This window comes from Aulonocara sp. 'chitande type north' Nkhata Bay, linkage group LG18 (assembly GCF_057382095.1).
Source record: "Aulonocara sp. 'chitande type north' Nkhata Bay isolate Kocher_YH1m ecotype deep benthic linkage group LG18, A_spYH_male_GT1.1, whole genome shotgun sequence".
NCBI classification, from domain to species: domain Eukaryota; kingdom Metazoa; phylum Chordata; class Actinopteri; order Cichliformes; family Cichlidae; genus Aulonocara; species Aulonocara sp. 'chitande type north' Nkhata Bay.
The window spans coordinates 9,963,240-9,986,785 of NC_141361.1; the positions used below are offsets into that span (position 1 = coordinate 9,963,240).

The 23,546-nt window shown below is 39.4% G+C and overlaps 1 protein-coding gene and 1 long non-coding RNA gene across 3 annotated transcripts in view; one reads left to right on the plus strand and one right to left on the minus strand.

The window, feature by feature from the left end:
- kirrel1b (kirre like nephrin family adhesion molecule 1b) overlaps positions 1 to 23,546 on the plus strand; it is an 80,993-nt gene that overhangs the window by 41,793 nt on the left and 15,654 nt on the right. For both annotated transcript variants that reach the window (XM_086271323.1, XM_086271324.1), the window contains exons 2-10: positions 5,338 to 5,487; positions 11,192 to 11,341; positions 12,808 to 12,965; positions 14,970 to 15,120; positions 16,484 to 16,589; positions 17,295 to 17,443; positions 19,700 to 19,827; positions 20,262 to 20,388; positions 22,448 to 22,548. In XM_086271323.1, the coding sequence (XP_086127449.1) occupies positions 5,338 to 5,487; positions 11,192 to 11,341; positions 12,808 to 12,965; positions 14,970 to 15,120; positions 16,484 to 16,589; positions 17,295 to 17,443; positions 19,700 to 19,827; positions 20,262 to 20,388; positions 22,448 to 22,548 (1,220 nt within the window). The remainder of the gene's footprint in view (positions 1 to 5,337; positions 5,488 to 11,191; positions 11,342 to 12,807; positions 12,966 to 14,969; positions 15,121 to 16,483; positions 16,590 to 17,294; positions 17,444 to 19,699; positions 19,828 to 20,261; positions 20,389 to 22,447; positions 22,549 to 23,546) is intronic.
- Positions 8,425 to 9,702, minus strand: LOC147307995 (uncharacterized). The gene is made up of 3 exons (XR_015125985.1): positions 9,620 to 9,702; positions 9,416 to 9,499; positions 8,425 to 9,057 (listed from the first exon to the last, which is right to left on the minus strand). It is a non-coding gene; the product is annotated as an uncharacterized LOC147307995 (long non-coding RNA).

Here is a 23,546-nt window from a genome sequence, read left to right on the forward strand (position 1 = left end):
GCTAAAGTAATCATTCCCTAACCTTTTGGAAGTGGTCATTTCAACCCAAACAGCACACTTTTTAAACTTCTTTCTAATCCTTTGTTAAAGTCTTTGGTTGCAGTAAGCAAGGTGCTAAGTCTTTCCTGTACCCGGCACCCCTGACAAAACAAGAGCCATGTGTATTCGTATTGTGTTGTTTCTTTGCAAGTGGCTTTTCATTTGGAGAAAAGATGAGTTTTGAAGTGAAAAAGACAATGAATTCAGTGTTATACAATGACAGCTGTGAAAGGGCTGATGCAGACCACAATACAACATTAAATATGCTCTGAAACATACATCAGCTTTGTGGGAGCAGTCACAATAGACACCAAGGTATAGACCATTTTTCCCTACCATACCTGGGACAGCCTCCATACCACTGTGAGCCTGAACTAGCAGTTATGGATGTATGAATGTATGTATGTATGGATGGCATACAACTACTTATCAAGTCAAGTGTCAAGTGAAGGCAAACATTTCTTATATGGTTAATCACCTGCATAAATGTTCACATGAACCGATGTCCTAGGTTACTCATTATGAAAGTCTATGAATTATTTTACAGTACAAATTCACTGGCAAAAATCGTCCTTGCTGCTCAGCTTCCCCCTTCAGCCTACACTTCTGTGTGAGATTCTAGTGCAGCTCCTCTATTCCAAGTCAGCCACTGAATGTTAATACTTCAGCATTAATGCAAAATGTAGAATTTCTTTATAATACAGAAAGACTTGTACGCTTCAAGTAGAAATTGATAGGGCTAGTTAGATAGTGCTTGTATTGATGTTTAACAAAGCTCAGCCTGAAGGGAAAAAAAGACCAAAGTGAATAAAATATATTAAAGGTATTACGGATAATATGCAAGGGCACTGTGGCTTTTATTGTGAAGCTGGGTCATTATGCAATGAGAATAAAAAAGAGGAAGAGAAGATATGCCCAAGATTATCCCCAAGGGTAATGATGCAGGGATGTAAAGATGAGAAGGAGAGTGAGGAGGAGGCTGAGACAGAAAGAGACAATTGCAGCAGAAAACAGTGGATAGGAGAGAGGGCGAAGAAAAGTGAGAAATATATAAAAAACATGGAAAAAATGTTCATAGATACAGAGAGATAATGAGGGAAATACTGGAGTACTAGAGGGGTAGTGAAGTGAAGCGGGAGAGGAAAGAGAGAAGATGGAGGGAGGTGGAGAAACAACGAGCTGGGTCCAAAGAACAAAAGAGAGCGGGATTGAAGAAGCTATAAAAATTGTGCATTGCTGCATTGAAAAAAATACACAAAGAAGGAGAGGAAACGAGGACGGAAAGAGTCAGACTGTATTAAAAGAGGTGGGCTAGTCAAAGTTAAACAGGATGAACTTGGAAACCCTAACAAGAAAAAAGAAAAAGTGATTTGAGGAAAATGTAGAGAGGCTAAAAAAAAGAGCAACACACAAAGCAAATATAAATGTAGAGAAACTGACCACATGTGAAAAGGAATACACGGGGAGTTTGAAAATGGAGAAAATGTTAAAGGGGAGAGAGACAGAGGTGTGTGTATGCTGGTGGAGGCAGCGGGTTGGTGGGGTATCCCGTAGGGTTAATTACATCTCTGTTCTCTGTCTGTACAGCTCTCACTTCTCTGATCTGAATCCCTGCTTCAAGCTGACAAACTGCAGACACACGTATTCAATCCCAAATATGCACACAAATCTACTCCAGGCAGCCACAACTTTAAACCCACTGACGGGTGAAGTTAAAATCTAATGTTCGGCATTAAACTGTGAGATTCCTTGAATACAATTGGATAAAATACTGACATGTGTTACCTACCACTGGCATTGTTGCGAGCAAAAACCCTTCCTGTGATTGCACTGGCCAGTGGTTCTGGCCTCTTCCAACACAACGTTGTGCCCAGCCTCAATGCAAATGCTGCTCTGGAGCACAGATATTAAAGGTATTAACCAAGCCTCCAAAACAAAAACCACAAATGCACACTGCAATTCAAACGCTGCAGGATCCACTGCTAACTTTCCGCTATAGACACTGACAGTCCTTGAGGTCTTAAGTTATTGCCCTGACTGATCAGAACTGTGCTGGTAACAGACTGCACAACATCATACAGGTGGTTTTAATGTTGTGGCTGATCAGTGTATACCCACGCAGTCATACCCACACATTCATGCATTTCACAGCACACAAACAGAAATGTTTGTCTCCTCCTTCATATCTTTCTGTCACTACTTCTCTCTTTCGCTCTCCTACACAGTTACACACAGATTAAACACATCACAGCCAGTCCCGTGAGAACATGTGTTGTTCTGTACAGAGTTATACACGAAGATGAGGGCCTTTGCTCATAATAGCTGTTAATTTTGCATAAATCATGCATAACATGACCCACATGTAAATCACTCAAGTTAGCAGGCACAACCCAGCAGCTCTTTCTTTTTCCACTCAGAAAGAGAAGCAGCTCCCACGTTCGTAGTTTTATTTTAAGGTATTCTGTTTGACTTTCACTTTTTAAGATTAAAGACCTAAGAATGCACATTTTTACAGCCGGGGAACATTATCACCTGTTTTTCAAAGACCAGGTGTGAAAAAATGTGTTTCAATCAGGAGAACTATAGACAAAGAAGATTGCTGTTTTCCTTTTCATTCATTTTTACTTGGTGGAATACATCTTCACACAAGGAAAAAGGAAAAAGACAGAGAGAGAGCAGCGATAAGACCCCAAGTACAGAAAAAGGCAAGAGCAACATGGATTAGATTAGCTATAACATGAAAATTAGGAGATGGAGTCAAGGTGGGTCTCTGGGTGGCTTGCAGCAGTTGTTTAAGAAATTTAAGCAATTTACATATGGCTTGCAAGAACTAACATTAGAATGGATATTTTTGCCTCTGTGCCAGGGTTGTTTAACATATCAGAAGAAATAAAATCCATTAACATTCTATATTAATGTAATAAATCATACTGTATATAAAAGTAGATATGATTTAATTATTTTATTGACCCGTGTGCTAAAATATTGTTTTATCTCACCGTTCTAATAATATGCAGTAAAAGTAAACAAACTTTTAAACAAACTCTTAATCTTCTGTTATGTAGTGTATGTGATACTGCATGACTCCTTGCATGCACACACATATATATTTTTTCTTTTCTTTGTGCTGGAGCGACTGCTTTCCTGTATGTTCTTTTTTACTATCCCTTTTGGCAACCTTACAAGATGTGCTGAACTTGTGTTGAACTCTGAGTGATCCATGTGTGCACAGTGAGTGATAACAAGAGAGTGGTCGAGTTGTACCATGCACTGAAAATGCAGCACAGCTTCCATATTCTGTGTGTTGCATTTTGATTGATTGTGCAGAAATCTAAGGGCGTCATTGTATCTTCCCCAGTAGATTAATGAGAATTTTAGGGGCTGAAAGTCGAAAGCTGCTTGGATTTTAACTAATGACTGAACTAATTAAAGGTTTTTTTTTCCACATTCTGCCTAAAAATGCCAGCGTTTTATGAACAGTTTGCCTTTATTTGAAACTACTGAATACAGAAGTACATGACTCGCAGCACTCTACAACTATGATTACAAAATGTTTTACATTAATTAAGAAGAAATACAGTATACAGGAAAAAAGAGACAAAACAAACTAAAAAGGTGATACACGCTGTTAAATGTTTGCTATTTAAACATGTCATAAGAGCCAAAAGCTTAAAGGAGAATTAAAAAGTCTGAGGATGAGATTTTAAACTCTGATGAAAATTAATAACCTGACCTCCCTTGGGGTTTCTATAACTTGAAGCAAAATAAGAGTGAACACAAAACCTAACAGGTTGTTTAAACATTTGAACTAAGTGGAAAAACTGTCCCTTCTGGAAATAATATCTCAACAAAAAGCACAACCAAGCAACAGCCACTAAGAACGGTGAAGTGTGTTAAGGCAGTTTTTCCCTTAAACTTCAAAATAAATTACACAGCTATCAGCTCACAGTCGCCACAGTTGTCTTCTTGAATCAGCATTCAAAAGGAAAGTTGACGAAACATCAAAGCTCTTCTTGTGAAGTTTTAAAATGTCCTGCCTTCATTAGACAAGCCTTCCACACAAATAACATGACAAGTCATGTAATCCTCCTGACAAATCAGTAAATCGCCCTGTTGTTTGCACCTTTGTGGTTGAATCCCACTGAGATGTGTCCCTCAGAGCCAGGGCTCGCTTTATTAACCAGTTTTGCCTTAATTAGCTAATAGGATTGTTTTAACCATGATCCAAGAACAGAATAGCCCACGGGAAGACAGACGCAAACTCTGTGGAAGTGTGTATATGTGTGCAAGTGCACACATATACACACTTCCACAGACTGAGTATGCAACTGCATTTGTGTTAGTGATATAGTGCGTTTATGCACAACTGCATAAATTGGTTGTTGCATGTGTGAAAAAGCTTCTGTCTCTGTAAGTTTCAGTGTGTTTGTATATGTGTGCTCGTGCACGTTCGTGTGCATGTGTCATCTAAGGCAGCGCAGTCTCCCTCTCTCTCTCTGCCTTAATTAACGTGCCTTCTTGCAAGACTTTCTCCAGAATATGAAACAATTTTACCTGATGATGCAAACGGCTGAAAATAGCGCCGGGTGAGTGCCTCGCCTCCTCACCTGACACTCTCTCTTTAAGCGAGTGCGTTAATGTATGCCTGCGCTACACTTGTAGTTTTCTATCTGTGTATTTTAGTGGCACTGCGATAGCCAAAAGGCTTATTTTGCTGCAGGAAATGTGTGTGTGTGTAAGCAAAATCCTTTGTACTGTGTGTGATGAAAAAGAGCAGGCTGTATAACAGCTTGCAATGATGTTCTTGCTACACAAGTGTTCGCTTACACATCCATGCATGTACACACACACTTTTGCACAGAAGCCTCAGTTCAGACCAGGGAAAACCTTAAAAAGGAGGCAAAGAGACAAAACAGAGAGAAAAGACACGGAGGAATGAAAAATATACAGAATTCAAGCAATGGACTCTTGACCAGCTAAAAAGACAATAATAATAATGAACACTATATATGCATGGAGTTCATGTTTATTCCTGTAAGAGAAATTTCACTCAAACCGGGTTCATATTAAAATACACTCATAGTAAAAACACATAATAAAAGAAACAATAAAAACACCCTATATTCAATAAAAGCACACAACAAATTACCCAGCAACCTCCATATGGACAAACAGAAGTTAATAAGACCAGAGAGGGACTGTGTAGCTCGATACAGTGCAATAAAAATGCCAGCTCATGGCCAGGTCACAGTGAAAGGAACTAAAAAATTGATCCCCCTCTCTGTCCTTCTGTTGCAGTGTGGTGCGTTCGTTTCTCCCAAGAGCCTGCGGACCAGTCGGTGGTGCTGGGAGAACGGGTGGTGCTGTCCTGTGTCGTCTTCAACTACAGCGGCATCGTCCAGTGGACCAAGGACGGCCTGGCACTCGGCATTGGAGAGGGTCTTCGAGGTAAAAAAAAATGCAGCTTCACCCAGCTGCAGAGATCAAAGTGAAGTGAAGAAGGGGAATAACTCAGCTACGGTTTTGGTTCAGTTTGGAGTGTAAGAACCCTGACAAAAGCTATTATGGTTGAAAAGTGTAGGGGTTTTTTAACATTAAGGAAATGAACACTGTACCATGCGAGAGAGAGTTAAGAGTGTGTGAGTGACAATCTGGGCAAAAAGGAGTCCTGTATATCATGCTGAATTAGAGAAAATCCCTCACACTGCTGACAAAAGCAGACGCACATTCACATTTACATTTTAAGCCGACACACACATCCAGAATGACTTACTATGAGTGCAACAGTAGAATATACTTCATTTTAAAGATGAGGAAACATCACAAGCAGTGAAAAGTGAGAGTCAAAGGGTCAAAGCCACAACAGACACCCAGTTTTTTTTTCTGTATACGTGGAATAATCAGACGAAACTCAGAAATGCAAAATCAAAGAATGAGAGGCCAGGAGAAGAATAAGAAAAGCAAAAAATGTCATTCTCAGCTAACCTCATCTTGATTTTCTTCAAAATATGCAAACAAGCTTTTGACCACTGTGGCTTACTGAATGCTCGCATTGCTTATGAATAAGGCTGCTTATAGACCTCTGTCCAGGATAACTTTCAGGTAAAATAAAAGGGAAGAAAATGAGCTGATAGGCTCACTGAAATAGAATTAAGAATGCGCAGCATATCAAGTATTCAGATTTAACATCCATATAACACAATAATCAGGTAACTACCATATCTTTTCACCTTCATCGGCTGTGCATTATTGATTTATACAAATGAAAGTGTTGGAAAGAAAGAGAACTATACAATTATACATAATATACAAACACATAAATAAAAATGCAAATAAGATGATTACTTTTTTGAGAAGTATAGAAAAAAAACAGCATGTAGAAAAAAGAAACTGATGATTTCTAAAAAACCTCCATTCTAACTAACAGTCCATGAAAGCTCTTCTCCATCCACCCATATTCTTAACTGCTTACCCAATTCAAGTTATTGGAAATCAATTGTTTATTGTTTAAGGCTGCAGTTATACATCCCTACAAACCAATTGGTAACTGGCTTGAAATCACTAGCTACTCGTGAAAAATGATTTTTCCCTGGTCATTTGCTAGCAGTTACGGTGAAATTGATCGCTAAAATCCCCAGTCCCCAGACTACAGACCAATCAGAGACTCCTTGGTAAACACAGGCAGCTTCGGAAAAATGTGTATTCCCAATCAGCTGGTCGTTGTGGAAAGTTGTTTTGCTGTCGATGGAAAAACATACCTGATAAACACGTGTTCGGTGCTGCACAAAAATCCTTGTTGCTTTTGCCGCTATAGCAGATTGCTGTGATCACAGATAGTTTTTTATGGAAAACGCTGACTGCGAAACCTCGCCAACTGCTCACTTAGCCATAATGAAATTGCGAAAGGTGTCTTCAAGGTAAAGTTGCACCTACTGAAATGCGTTAGCTTCAGCAGTAAGACAACTTTCAAGTGTCAAAAATTAAGAAATACCTTTGACACTTTCATAAGTTTAAAAAAAATATTCTGTGATTATGATTTTTGAGTTTCTCAAACTCACATGTTATGTTAAATGAATAGACTTTTGGGAGTATTGCAAATATACCCTTGCAGTGTAAAATATAAGGTCTAAGCAGTCTGTAGTATTACTGATCTCTACTAGTTAGCCTGGAAGATGTATCAGACCATACCAGCAGGTCTAAAGTGCTGTAGCTGTGGTGATTGTGTATCCAAAATTTAAATGCAGGACGAGTGAAGGAGTCTGTGGAGAAGAACTTTCAGCTGATCCAGGGAAGTTCTGACAAACCTTCAGACTACTCAGCAAAAGGAAAGCAAGTCTTAGCCCAGGCTATGCTTAGCAGTAATCCACGCTGAGGATATTGTTTTGCTGTGGAAAGAGCACTTTCAGAAACTCTTGAATCCCACTAACACATCCTCTGTGGAGGAGGCAAAACTTCAGAAGTAGTGAAGGAGCTCTTAAATTCTCCACAAGAGTCTGAAAGCTCCGGACTTTGTTAAACCGTCTAGGCGAAGATGCATTTTCATGTCGTGTGGAGCTCGGGGACAGCGTCTGTACAACAGGATACCAGAATAAGGGAGTCTGCTATAATTTGTAAGGTAATTGCTCAGCATCCCATGGCTAAGCTCATATATGGTGCTCAAAGGGAGGTTCTGATTGGCTGTTGAACTCTGGACTAAGGATTAATCCTGCTTCACTCCTGCCATACCACATTAGACTAACTCTTCATGCTGGAAGAGTTACTGAGGTGTGATGGAAAAATTGTTCTTCCAGTTTACATGTGTTTTATACATGTGTCAACTGAAGTATCAAGGGATCAGTATTTCACAAAAATGGTACCAGAGCACTTTGGTGGAAAGGGGGTTGAACTGGAAGGTGAAGCTTTCTATTAACCAGTCAGTCTCCTCACCTAGGGTCAAGTTTTGGGTAGTGACTGAAAGAATATAGGCTGCTGAGGTTCTTAGATGCAATGTGAAATATTTGAAAATACCGAGGGGTCTCTGAGAGGACTTGGTTCTCCTTTGCGAAGGGATCGAGTTGAGCCGGTCCCAGGATTTTAATACCATTCTAGCAACTTTGACTGGATGCTTTCACAGCTGATGCTTTCACAGCTGATTTTCCATCTGGTATGTGACCCTGTGATACAAAGGGTAGACCCAAGACAGAAGATACAACTCATCTGACCTGTGGACACATCCGAATCCTTCAGTAGGGGTTGAAAAATGTTTTTAAGGAGAGAAACATTAGAATTTACCTGCTAAGCCTACAACCACCTTGATCCAACTCTGCATAATCCACAGAAAAAGGATAGATGGAAGAAAAACTAACTACACAGCTTTCATTCATTCTGCCATTCAAGCTATTTTAAACAATTTATTGATAAATAGTTAGGAAAGCTTTTATTTATGCATGAAAATGTTGCCTTTTTTTGGCTGTAATGTGCAATTTCATCTTCTCACAAAATGTAAGAGAAAAACTTCTGTATTAGCACTTACAAATATCACATTAGCACTCACAGACTTTCAGCTCTAAACCACCCATCACATTTCTCATAACACTGTAAATTCATCTACAAAGAACGCTACATGCTGTATAGCACGCAAAAAACACCACATACCCATCCACCCACACAGACACGCACACACCGCCCACACACACTGACACAAAACACACACATACACACAGTCACACAAGTGATAATCTGACATGTGATGCGAATCTTGTGTTCAACTCAATTTAATTCACAGGTTCAGTAAAGGGCTGCACTTCTCTCTCGCCTCCTCTCGCTCTCTCTTTCTCCCTCACACTGTCTTTATTTCCTGCTCCTTCATCTTTAAAACTACAGCTTCACCATCACTTGCTGGCTTCCCAGATCCCCTCTATTGCTTTTTATTTCTTCACTCTCCTCTCTGTCGGTCCCATCGCCGTCCCTTCCTCCTCCCGCTCTCATTTTGTTGTTGGTAATGCTCTCTTTGTCCTCGTAGCCTTTTACAGCGTGGACCTGCTGACAAACACATTTGATAAACATGTTGTCCTCTTTGTCTCTTTTCCTGCTTCTCAACCATCTATCATCGCCTTCTGTCCATCTTTTATGCTTAGTCGTCGGCTGCCATTCTTCCCGCCATGACATACGGTCACTCAGCCTTTTGCTCATCTCATAACCTGAACTTGAAGCCATGTCATGAAGTCTGCAAGTTGCAAACACTTGCACCAACAAAGATTATTAATTCATTGGTGATCCATTAAGGTGCAGATGTTGGCTGTATGATGTATAAGTGGTTGTTATTATGCGCCCTGTATGATTACATACAGCTGTGGATGACAGTGTAGGCGTACAGATTGTGCAGTGCAATTCTCACCTGCAGTTAGCTCACCCACACATACGCAGGAGATCTGCGTTCATTCACAGACCAAAACAGCTTCTAGACATCACCTGGCTGCGCCTGTAAAATGTCAGATAAATAAAATTTAAATCCAGTTAATATATGATCAGTGTAAAGCCACCTACATGTGTGGATCATGTTTACGTAAATACCCAAAACACACATGCATCTTCTCACTACCTGCAGGCATAAGTGGTGGCAGTTTATTGTTCATCCTAGACCTCCTCCTCCTCTCCTCCTCCTCCTCCTTCTTCTCCTTCTCCCCAGGGTGCTTTCACCTCTGTGGTTGCTATGCTGCGAGGTGCTGGAGTGGATGATGTAATCTCCACTAATACTTTTGTCCCCCTCCACCCAACCTCCTTCTTCCTCCTTGCACCCCAACTGCCTGCCTGCTTGCCTGCCTTTGCCATCTGAATCCATGATGTCATGTTAGGATTGGGCACGGAGGATCAATGAGTGCCCCCTAGTGGGATGTCACGCTCAATTATGTCTTTGTCTGCGAGTTGAGGGTTCAAAGAGAGAAAAAGAGGGTGCTGTAATTGGAACAGCTCAGTCCGTAATTCTGCAGGAATTGATGTGGCGTTATTGAATATGTGGCCACGTTTGATCAGTGTTAGTACAAAAACCATTTAGCTGTTTATCGCTAACTGTGTTACTATACTGCCGTTATGCGTGTGTCCTCGTGCATTCATTACCCCCCTTGTGTTGTTTGTGTAGAGGGCATATCATATCACACTTTCCCATAAATACGTGTCGCCTTGCTCTCTGTTCTCTGCCTGTGATGGATGTAAAACAATCGGGGTTCAGCATTTATCCATTTCAAAAGAGCTTTTACATTTGCTTTATCCTGTGAACAAATCAGGTCTGAGTCCTCTGTTGCACAGTTACACAAAGGACAGAAATAATATTAAAAACTGAATGAGAGAAGATGGAGAAGAGGTTTTTGGGTTTTCGTTTCTGGTCTTTATATAAAAGGCATGACAAGTACCTCAAGGAACTACAGTTTAAATGGTTAATTCACCAATATTACTGAGAAACTGTGTTTTTTGTGACACATGTTCTGTTACAGACACACACAGAGTTTTAATTTATAGTCATAACGTTTAAGCTTTTGACTGCAACCCCCCGACAAAACAGGTGAATGACATTTGTCTACAGTCTACAAAACATCACCTAAAAAATTCAAGAGTGACATGTCTTTTCAGAAAATAAGAGACTAGATAGAAAGGCCTACTATCTATCTAGGAATATTACTGAATTCAGATGAATGCCACCTTTAAATTAGCAACATTTCTTTTTATTATTTTATTACTTGTAGCACAGACTAAACTTTTTTAGTAATTTCAGATTTTGGATAGCTTAACAACAACTTTTAACATACAATTTCACAAGAAAGGGTAAATGTGACGAATACCAGCTTGTTTTCTTCTAAGTGACGTGGAAACAAAATATTTCACAACAGGAAATCATCACAGAGTATTTCTAAAAATATATATACTTTCCTCCTCAGAAACAGCAGATACACATCATTCAGTGAATCCAGTATTGCTGTGATGACTCATGTCTGTAATTGAAGCATTTAATGTCTCTTCCTGCACTCCAACAATCATTTCAGAACAATCAGTCTTCCCTTGAAGTTGGCTCACTATGTATGAAAAAGTATGTGACTGTAATAAAAACAGACCGAAGTAAATGAGTCACAGTGTGAGTTATATGCTCTCTAACTGAAAGTTTTCTTGGTTTGTTCAACAGCGTGGCCCAGGTATCGTATCCTGCGTTCTCTCGACATCGGCCAGTACAACTTGGAGATCTCCAACGCCGAGCTTTCTGATGACTCTCTCTATGAGTGTCAGGCCACAGAGGCCGCCTTGCGCTCCAGGAGGGCTAAGCTCAATGTACTCAGTAAGTACCCTGCTGCTACTGATACAGGGGTCTTCTCCTGGTGCATTTTTCTGATTTTCCTCAAACTAGTTAAGTAATTATGCATTGAATCCTCTCAGTACTGGGTTTCCTTTTTGCTTTCATTAAACCAACCTTGTCATAAGGATATAAATCTCCCACATCCTTAACATTTAAGTGGAAATTGCAGAAATTGTTCTTTCTACAAAGCCTCTGTGCCAGCTTGCTTTTGTTATAATCCCAAATGTGCTGTTTGAGATTTTGTAGCTTTAAAAACAACTGAGCTGCCACTACCCAAACCCTTTCAGGAAGATGTCTGACAGAAAAAAATTCTCAGTTCAGCTTGCACTAATACACAAAATATTGCATGAAAACAAATTAACCAACGCATAGGTCTCACCTATTAGCTTCAAAATGTCCCTGCAGTGTGCTGGTTTTATAAACGCACAAGAATTCAAACTAAGAAAGACTTTTGCAGCTGTATACTTGCAGGTTAGGCAACCAGCATTTCTATTATTTGCTTACCAAGATTTAGAAGGTTTGGTAAATGATAAAGTAAATAATTAAGAAAATAGGTGTTACTTACAATCACATAGTGCTGCCAATCTGATTGATAACCTGGGACATCTTAACCTTTGCCAAATACTTCACCCAATGTGTATGTATTTTCACATTGTGCTGTGCTGTTAGTCCATTTAGATAGTTTTGGGGTAAATTGCCCGTTTTTAGAGATATTGGCTAGAAGTTGCTTTCCCTTAAATATAACCAAGCAAGGCGACAAACCAGTTAGAAGTTTTATGCAGGTCTAATTTTATTCTACCAAACTACATGCAATAACCATACCTCTGTGCAGAAGGTAGCGTGCATCTACTCGTGATGAGAAACTCATTCTAGTGACAGTGTGACAGGGTGTAAACATTAAAGACGACCTCCTTAGCTGAGCTAGCTAGCTGCATCCTTCCTTTGGTGGGCGGATGCAGACAGAGGTAAGAAAATAGCTCCTATGAAACAGCTCACAACAAAATTGTGGATTTTTTTTTATGAGTAACTGGGTCATGCTTTCTGGAGAGAGACATCGCTGCTGATTTTTAGTTTGTTTGCTTGTTTTTGGCACTTGGGTGAAGCTAGTATCTCCAGAACTGGGCAACTCAAACCATAAAAAAGCAGTAGATTAAACAGGAGAGGAAATGCATGAGGAAAATATGTACATTTAGTTGAGGGTGAACAACTCCTTTAAACGGTTAGCTTAACCAAGAAGCTAATTGTGTTAAATAGGACATTAATACCTAAAAAAGAAACACATGAAAATCATGCCTCTAGTCTTTTGATATGTATGAAAGTTTTTTTTACAGTATTATGTGTTTTTATGGTTTACTATATGTATATGTAAAGTTTTTTTCTTTATTTATGTGTTCACACTTACATAAATGTGTCATTTTAAAATATGAATTTGCATATCACCCCTTCAGTCCCACCTGAGGACCCAGTGGTCGAGGGATCCCCTGAGCTCTTGCTGATGGCTGGTACTTCACACAACCTGACCTGTGTGACTCGTGGGGCCAAGCCTGCGGCACACATCCAGTGGACCAAGAATGGCCTTCCTGCGGAGGGGGCCTACCACTCCACGGTGACTCATACACACCCATGCACACATGCAGATAATAGCAGCCACACGTGTGTGTGTGTGTGTGTTTTTTTCCAAGGGGAGTTTGTAAAGCTCACATAATGATGATTTTGATGATCATGAGTTCACTTGTCGCTGTAAGACTATGTAATACAAACTGTAGAACAATGCAATCTTTGTAATATAATCCACTCTGTCTGTTTATTTGTTTTTATGCTTTTTTTTTTTGCTGGAGGCTTGTTATGACGGGTAAATACAGTATGCACACCTCGGGCCAGGCGGCTTCCCAGAAGTCCTCCAGTCAAGAAATAGTGTGCCGATCATTAGTATTTCACACAAAGCGCTCCTTACTATTTAGTCAACAATACACTCACCATATTTATTAAGAAATGATTAATGGTTACAGATTTTAACCTACAAATCAACAGACAGAAACTTTCAATGGGCTTTTTTGGCTATAGTAGCAGCAATAAAGGTGCAGAAACATTACTGAAATGTCTTTGCTAAATCAAAGACATTTCAGTAAGTCTGTTTCCCCTCACACTGAGAAAGCCACAGTTAGAGCAAAGTTCTTACATTTTAAAATGAAAATTAAACCATGAAACTCGCTAAAAGAGGACACGACAAACTTTCAGTCTTAAATTTCCTGCTCTTTGTCAGCTGTAGAGAGACATCAAAATGTGCAGTGTTAACACAGCATGTTGCTGCTGAGCAGATGAAATTGTTAATGTGTAAAAAAACAACTAATACTAGAACAAACAAACTAAGAGCACATCGCATTTCCCTCTTTGGGCTGCTATGCATTGCTTCATTCATCCATAGTGAGTCTTAGAAAATATCACAGACTCTATTTTTATGTGTTTTAACAATTCAGTTGATGCACTAAAGCGAGTCTGCAGGGGCAGCTAATTAAAATTAGTGGTTAAGTAGATGTACTTGTGGTATTTCGTAATTTTTGTATTAGAAAAAAAAATACTGTCGCACTTGCACACCTACTCAACACATGTGTTTAATTACACTCTTACTTCAGTAGACTTTATATTGCGAGTGTCAGCCATGCCTTCTACCCGGAAGCAGAACACATGCTTTCCAGACATCTCTTGCATTCCTCGCTTTTCAGTCGTGACACAACTTAAAAGACACAAAGATCCAAGACATGTTTTATTAACCCACTGCCAGAGATTTTCTTTTGTACACACATACAGGCAGGAAATGTATTTGGTGACACCTTGCACACAGTCGCAGTGTTACATTTCTTCCATGTTCAGATTCCTCGCCATCCCGCATATTCTCCTGTACACATGAAAGCAGGTCTGCAAGTGCACGCACGCATAGACACTCGCTCGCATATGCACACTTGCGCTTTTATATGCACAGAGATGCAGCAGCAAACACTGACTCACGCACTCAAACACAGATGTTTTTACATCTCATCACAGCCAGCTTTATGCCCCCCACACATGCTCATACATATTACATGCTGCTCTTATATTACCCTGTTACTGACCACGCATTTAAACTACATTGAAAGCTGTACACAGTTTCTTGACAGATTTGGTGGCTGCGTTTTAAAAAATGCCACCTCCTCATTCCAAGAAAGCTGGATTTTATGTTCATGTTTGCCAGAAGAAGATTTATGGAGTCTCTTTTATGACTGCCACTAAGGACTGTTTACATTATTGATTCATCTATCAATTCTTTTCTCCTACATCTTTCTTTTCCTTCTTAACTTCACATACTTAATATTTTTTTTTCTATTTTTGTCCATGGATTTCTATTTATGTTCAATTATTTCTCATCTCTCATGGCTCCATTAGTAACTCACCAGTGTCTCTTTCCTACCCCCACCTGACTTTCTACCTTTATTTCTCCTTTTTTCATCCTTCCTCTCCTCTGTGTATCTTTTCTTTGATCTTACTCTGTGGGCTCTTCTCCCTAAATTCCTCTTATCCTGTCGTCTCCCCTGCTAATGCTTGCCCTGTCTCTGCCTTTTTCTTTGTCAAACAGGAAGTGCTGCCAGACAGGAAAAGGGTTACGACCAGGAGCTACCTGCCCATCACACCAGTCGACACAGACAGTGGCAGCAATTTCACCTGTGTGGCCAGCAATCCAGCTGTACCTATGGGGAAACGAACCACCCTAACCCTCAATGTTCACCGTATGTTACTCTTCCTGTCTGCAAGACTTTTAAACACACATAGATGCTCTGGTGATGAAGCAGAGAGTATTTTTTGCAGACAGACTGCAAAATCAGTAAATATTTTTAATTAGCTGTGCCAGCACTCACCAACTTGAAGTAATTACCAGCAAAAAATAATATACATGTCAGTAATGTTCAATACATTCTCAAATCTGGATGTCTTCCAAATTGATTTAGCTTGATTTGTGTTGTTTTAGCACATATTTGGAGGCCCGAAGCAGTTCAGGAATCTACTGTACTTTATCACCCGGTGAGCCAGAAAGTTTTTATGGTGATGAACATAGGAGTTATTGTCAAGAAGGAAAAAGTAGCTTTAATAACTGTTTTACTTAAGATATAGGATCAGTGCAGAAGTCTATAGGTAACCAAAGTTTCTCCTTGAACGACGTTATATGAATCAAAGTCCCATATCCACAGATGTATAAAATCAAACACCTAGGCATGCAGCCTGCCTTTCACAAACATTTGTGAAGGAATGGATTGTTCTAAAGAGCTCACTGAGATTAAGTGTAGCACTGTAATAGGATGCCACTGTTCGTCCTAAATATTCCAAAATCAGCTGTGAGATGAGTTATTCCAAAGCATTTAGAAACTATAGAAACTCAGACACATTCCCAAAACTCTGCTGACTTAATAACTGCAGGTTTCCAAACCTCCTCTGGCATTCATGCAACATCAGCACAAAAACTGTGCACCGTGCGCTTCACAGCATAGATTTCCAAGGCTGTAATATGTAGGTGGCCCAGTACTTTTGTTCATATAGTATGCAGTCATTATATTATTCACACTCATGATCTCTATATAAAAGATAAAGGCACCGCTGTGAATTCTGATTTGCAGAGTCCAGTGTTTTTAAGCTTTGGCTTTTTAAGCATTTTCTCCATCAGCATTTTAGAAATTTCAAGCAGAGGGCAGATCTGGGAAACTTGCTCTTTCAGTAGCTGCTTGTCTTTCACATGCTAGGCCCACCCTAAGTCATAATCTGCTTTATTGTTCTTCTGGATATTAATGGGGACTGTAATATATAAAATGAGCACACTTTTATATTCACTAAGGACCGAAACTTTCAAATGAGAACAAAAAACTAATCAGAACGTGTTCACTGAGGTTTCGGAATAAGGGAACCCAGAGTTTTCTTTACTACCAGAGTTCCTTTTGCAACCATAGGAGGTGTCCCTCATTGAACATTTAAAAGAATGAAGGTTGAAGGTACTTCTGGATTGCCATCTGCTATATGCATATTTTATAAATACAATTTATGTTCACATTATTGTTAAGTTCATTTAGAATACATATCAAATGTGTATCTCTCCCTGTGTAGACCCTCCCACCGTGACCCTGTCCATCGAGCCTCGCTCTGTCCTTGAGGGAGAGAGGGTTACCTTTACCTGCCAGGCCACTGCCAACCCTCCTATCATGGGCTACAGGTCTGGATGGGTTTTTTTTAAATATGTGTTTATAGGTTTTTGTTCACTTCAGGCTATGAGAAACTTTTTGATGCTCGTCCTGCAGTGCAGATAAGATGTTTAAAGCCAATATGTTTTCTTTCATCTGTGTGAGTGCGCTCATACCCTCTCCCTGCTGTTGCTCCTGAATAGCAATTTCTGCTTAGAGAACAGAATTGATAAAAGTACTGAACATTTGTACAGCTAAACGCTGACTTTTATCGTAAGTGACAGCACTGAAGCACTAAAACTGCAAAATGCTGGAGTTTAACACGATGGTTGTAATTTGAGGTTTGAGACTCCAACAGAGGGTCCCTGTGTGGGAACACTGCCAGGTACTTAGGCACTAGGCCTACTGAGTGAACATTAAATGTCATCTAATGGACGATGTGCAATATGGTTATTTGATTTTGAGTCAGGTATCTGGCAAGATACAGCACGGATAACAGAAATGAAGAGAAATTTCTTGCAATCGTTCCCTCAGGTTTTCGTATTAAAGTCGTGTAAATGTTAGCTTAATTGATAATACAAAAAGAATCATTGTCTTATGGTGAAAATCTAACATTTAGATAACCTCAAAAACCCATTATGCTTTTGAAATATCCCGCTGGGAGGTCTACATAACAATGATTTACAACGCTTAGAAACATGTTGAACTGTGTGTTGTGCTGTGTGTCTCACTGTCAGGTGGGCTAAAGGTGGCGTGCTGCTGGAGGGAGCCAGAGAAAGCGTGTTTGTCACCACCGCAGATCACTCATTCTTCACCGAGCCCGTGTCCTGTCAGGTGTTTAACGCCGTGGGAAGCACTAACGTCAGCATCCTTGTGGACGTGCACTGTGAGTAGAGTGCAAACACTTCTTAGCTGAGTGGGATTCTGATGACATGAATGCGCTTTGTGCTCTTTATTTGTCTAAAAAAACATGCTGCATTTATATTGTTACCATACACCATTCGTGTATTGCGCAATGAGTAAATTCCCAATAGGCTGTTATTGCGTTTTCTCTCGGTTTAAACTGAGTTTAACAAGACAGTTAAATGAATTAGGTAAATAATCAAAATATGAAAGAAGCAATGTGTTCTTCATAGTTAAGGACATATTCATAAAAAGATTGCAGTGAAAAAGGAGAAAAAGAGAAAAATGTTGCACAAAAATGTCTTCTTTTATGATAGTGAAATGAACAGAATTCTGAATTCTGCTGTAATAAAACTTCTTTGTAATCGCATGTTTTTTTTAAACGAATCAAATGAAAATCAACTCAATTTTATTTATGTAGCACCAGATCAACTCAACAGCCACCTCAAGATGCTTTATGATAAAGAGAAACACAATAATAAACTTTATATTGTTGTAGTACTGTATATTGTATATAATGTGTTCTATACAATATAAAGTGTAGACGACTGCTGAAAATCATAAAAATAGCTAAAATAATAAGTTTGACAAAAAAAAATGTAATAATTAAAATTTTCAATACATTTACATAAAAATCTTTATTCTATTAAAACAGCAAAAGTGAATACTCCTCCTACTACTACTAATTTTACTACTGCCATTAATAATAGTACTAATGGGCTCCTTCTGCCCTTCCTGTAATGCTGTGGCTTGAAGTGTAATGGCTGAAAGCATCACTACATGTTTGTTGTTTTGCTTTGAGGAACAGATAAAAGAGAAGAACCGGAGACTCTGCGGGGCATTCCCAGTTCATAAAACAATAGCATTTTCAGAGGCCGTCTGATGCAAGGGCATGTAGACTTGTAAACCTTAAAGACTAAAAAGGGAATTTTAAAATTTGTGCAAAAACTACCAAAGCAGTGTAAATAGGCTTTAAAGTGCTTTTCTGGTCTTTGGTGTGCAGAATCTATTAGTTTTTTGAAATTCGGATTAAAAACTATTTTGTTTTTGTACCTTTTACATAAAATATAAGTGTAATTATTGTATTTTTGTTTTGCCCTAATGCTTTTTGCTTTTTGTCTTTGTAAAGCACATTGAATTGCTTTGTATGAAAGGAGCTATATACCGTAATTGTCGGGCTATAAGCCGCTACTTTTTGCACAAGCTTTGAACCCTGCGGCTTTTAGTCAGGTGCGGCTTTTCTATGGATTTTCCATGATTTTTGTGATATCGTAAGACGATTTGTTTTGTTTGTTCCGCTGTTGTACGGCACTACGTTGCCTGGCGGAAGGATCGGGGTTCAAGAGTGGTATGTTGGTCACATGTCCATCCGCCAGGCAACATAGTGCCGTACAAGTAGCGCGAAAAACAAACTTCAAAGTAGCGCTACGCGTTCAGCGGGAGTCGTGGATGACGAGCGGCGATAAACTTGCGAAAAGCAAGTTGTGCTCAACTCCACCGGTGGATTCTGACAGCGTGGAAAAGTGTGAAAACATCCACGATCACCAACGGATTTCGAAGGGCTGGACTGCTGCATGATGAAGAGGAGGACACCGCCACGGCCCTTCAGAGGGTGTTCGACTCTGACACTGACAATGACAATGAGGATTTCTTTGGTTTTGAAAGTGACAACGAAGGAAAGAAGCTGAGAGTGGATGACGAAACCATCCTGATCCTGTTCGTATCCGACACTGGAGAAGAGGACTTTGGTGGTTTTAGTGCGCAGGAAGAAGAGAAAGATGGTGGTGAATGACTGACTTTTCTTCTTGTTAAAGCCGTGTCACTGCACCTGAGCCTAAAAGGTAGTCCGAATCTATTTTTCTGGTGTGCTGTAGGTTATTGTTATGTACTACATTTGTTACTCATTTATGAAGCACAGCACATGTGCAAATATGTACCCATAACTTGTTTTTCAAAATATTAATAAAAGGGGTGTGTCTCCAAACAGCCATCTCTTTCCTGGCAATTCCCTTTGTGCATATTCTCTTACATATGATGAGTCAACATTGAAACACCTGCGGCTTTTGGTCAGGTGCGGCTAATGTATGTACAAAACAGGATTTTCCCCTGATTTTAGCTTGTGCGGCTAATATTCAGGTGCGCTTTGTAGTCCGGGAAATACGGTAAATAAATTTGACTTTGACTTTGGTAGGAACCCTTTTGTTGCTCATTTGGTGATCGGATTGCTATTTTCTTTCAGTTGGCCCCATACTGGTAGTGGAGCCCAGGCCGGTTACAGTGGATGTGGACGCAGACGTCACTCTGAACTGCAAGTGGTCTGGAAACCCTCCTCTCACTCTCACCTGGACTAAAAAGGGTTCCAGCATGGTAAAAAGACATTGTTACCTTTGAACTTAAATCTAAGATCACCCATTCATGATGGATTAAAGTATTATTTCTATAAATACTTATTAATTACTGAAATATATAGACTATAAAGTGAGAACAGCTAATGTAGTTGTAGTCCTAATCATATAATATATAAGCACATCTATATTAAGGACCTAGATTTTGTTAATGTTTGCTCAGTTGTAAAGCCATCTTCATATCTTAAATTTTTAATTTTTAGCTAACAAGTTAAAAAGAGCTTGAGGGGAAAAAAAACTAATGGTGCCCTCCAAGTAAATCAACATGCTATATGAATTAAAAATAGATAATCCTCCCTCCAACCTCCTTTTTTAACATCTCTCCAGTCTGCTTATCTCTGTTCTTTTCCTCTTCATCAGCCTGTTTTTTTTCCCTACCTGTGTGTGTACGTCCAGGTGCTAAGCAACAACAACCAACTGCATCTGAAGTCAGTGAGCCAGGCTGATGCAGGCCAGTATGTCTGCAAGGCCATCGTGCCCCGAATTGGCGTGGGAGAGACCGAGGTTACGCTCACTGTCAACGGTCAGTTAATCTTCACTTACTCTGCATTATCAATTAAAGTGTCGATATTAGCAAAACTCTCAACATTTGTAAAGAGATCTCCCTACACAAAGCAAAGCCCTAATTCTTAATAAACAAGGCATAATGAAACCACACAGACCTGCAGGATGTGTTTATTTGATCTAGTGTTAAATGTAAGCATGCATCTATCTGAATCGCTCTGACAGCTGAAGAGACTGAGTGAATGGAGCACAGTACTGTATGGGCCTGTCGACCCGACCTGATTTATTCCGGCCTGACCCAAATGATCTAATCAGCTAATTTTTCAGTCATGAACAGGCCAAAACCCAATATTTCAAAATCTCACAGAGCGGCCAGCAGGTACTTAATAAATCAAAACTGATTCACCAAGAACACAGTGATAAAAAGAGAGTTCACAAATGCCCCTTAAATCTTCACTAAATAGCCAAGTTCCTGATCAAACAAGAAAAGAAAATCACTGGCATGTCCTTGCAAATGAAAAGCTAAAAGCTTTTTTCATTTTATTAATGATCTGGTGATTATTTTGGCACTCATTCACTAATCAGACACTTAGTGTGAACACAGTAAAGTATTTGTACCATCCACCTCGTTCCCATGACTCACTGCAAAGCATGATGCATTGTTTTAGTGGAGCTATTTATACTTCTGCAGAGCACGGTTACTGTATAGCACACCAGCTTTGGTTTCATAGTTCAGCATCACACTTTATCTGACGATTGCATGTGTCATACATTTAATCAACTTAAATATGCTTTATAATACAAATATAATATTTACATAAAAATAACCTAAATGAGTTCAAAATAGCAACAAAATGGCAGAAAAGAGAAATAACAAAGAACAGAGAGAGATGAAAGACACTAAAAAGTTATCATCCACGGGCAGCTCGAATGGCAAACGCTCCTTTTACAAAACAGCAGAGCCTCTTTCTCCAATCTACAGAAATTTAGAGACATATATGGTGTTAATAGGTCTTTGATATACTTCAGAGCAAGGCCGTTTAATTCTTTAAAGAAATTAATAAAATTTTAAAATCAATAGAGAATTTAACAGGCAGTCAGCGCAAATTTGCCAGCACTGGAGTAATGTGATCATTTTTTTTAATACCAGATCAGCAGAGATTTTTTCTCGGCTGGATTCAGTTGCGAGAGCTCGAACTGATGATTAAAACCACTGCAGTCAAGTCCAGAAACACAGTAATTAAATCCATGCATGACAATTGAAAATAAGATGACTGGATGTTATTTTCAACTTGTGAATCAATACAGAGGTCAGTGCTAAAAGCAGCTTTAAATATTTTCCTCACATTAACTTTATTTTCCACTCTGATTTATTTTTATTTCTCATACAGAGTGATGGTGGGCTATGCAAGCGCCGTTACATGCGTGTTACTTTTATTAGCCCAGTTTCATTACTGAAAAGGAGAGCACTGCAGTGCGGTTGCTGTGTTAACAGTCTTTCATTCACTGTGATAGAGAGTGACAGTATTGCAGCGAGCAGGTTTTCAGTGACTTTGCTCAGAGTGTTTTTGTGAAAAGCAGTAGATAACAGCAAAATCTTTCTGCAACTTGCTCAGAGTTGTTGTTACCATTAAAATTACCCAACTGCAACAGACATTTCACAGATTTTCTGCATGACCAAGCTCTGAATGCATCTTTCAGCTTTTCTTGGCCTTTTTTAAAACTCTTTGTGTACAATCTTCGAGCACATAGCCAGAGTTAGGAAACACTATTATCAATGCAGTCTGAAATATAGAGGTATAGAGGTTGAAGAACTGTCTATGGGATGTATTAATACTAGAGAATACACCTCTTCTTTCCTTAATAAAGCAATTATTTGTGCCAAACAATGTCCTCTAATAGCAGACACTATATAAGAAAAAAAAATTCTCATTTGCTTTTTGGGGTTCTCTCTTAATTCTACAAATGAATATGATTTTTTTTTATGAATGACAGTTTTTCTTCATTGTAGTAATCTTCCTCTCTGTGCATGTACCCCTCTCTCTCTCTCTTTGCCTTGTGCTATCTCACCCGTTCAGGCCCCCCTATCATCTCCAGTGATCCGGTTCAGTACGCTGTCAGAGGGGAGAGAGGGGAGATCAAATGTTACATCGCCAGCACCCCTCCACCTGATAAGATTGTAAGTCCATCCTTGGAAGTTGTAATCTTCTGCAGAGGTGCTTGACCTTTTCAGATTGCATCTGCCTCACACAGAATCGTGATCGCAACGCCTCGTCCACCCCGAAAACAAAATGATTTTTACTTTCTCTCACCAGCCTGTGTCACACAGACCGACATAAGCGACTGTTCTCCAATGATTACGGGAGAACAATCTGTTCCTCCTCTGTGGTGGAAGGTGTGACTCATCAAAAACAGCTGCTGTAGTGTTTGGCTGAAAAGAAAGAGGACACACACACACTAAACTGTGCAGCGTGATCCAGTGAGATGTTGGAGTGCAGTAGATTAGATTCAGCTTCGATTGACGCCACACGTTACATGTTACTAAAGTATTTGTAAAGGTTTTGTGTTTGAATGGCTTGCGGTGAGTTGCACATTTTAAGTCTTTTTATTGAAAAGTAAAAGTGATTAAAAAGTGGAAATCACTGTGACTTTAATGTTCAAAAACATATTAAACGATCCAAGTAATAAATCACAGCTAAACGTGCCTGCAGTTTTTACAATTTACAACAAATTGGTGTATGACAGGCAGGTATGAAATGGCTGTAACTCTCACACCATCACAAAATAGCTACGACATATTTTTCTATTATTGACAAAGCTGTTTCTACAAGCCTTTAAATGTCACCACACGGGTTTTGTAGGACACTCAAATTACCACTATTTCACCAGTGAAAAAATACATTCAGTCAGTGGATGCACGTGTATATGTCAACTTTCAGGAAGTCTTTAGCTGTTACAAATAAAAGACCAAGCTCACATCAATGTGTAATCCTGCAATATCTACCATACATGCATGTTTACTGCTCTCTTAAAGTCAAATATGTGGAGAAAAAAAATGAAATTATAAAAGAAAATGAACCAAGAAATGTTGAAGTGTCTTTAAATGAATCATCTCCTCCGAATCCTCCACCATCTTTCAGGGATGCAGTGATGCTTGTACCTCTATTTTGGGAATCG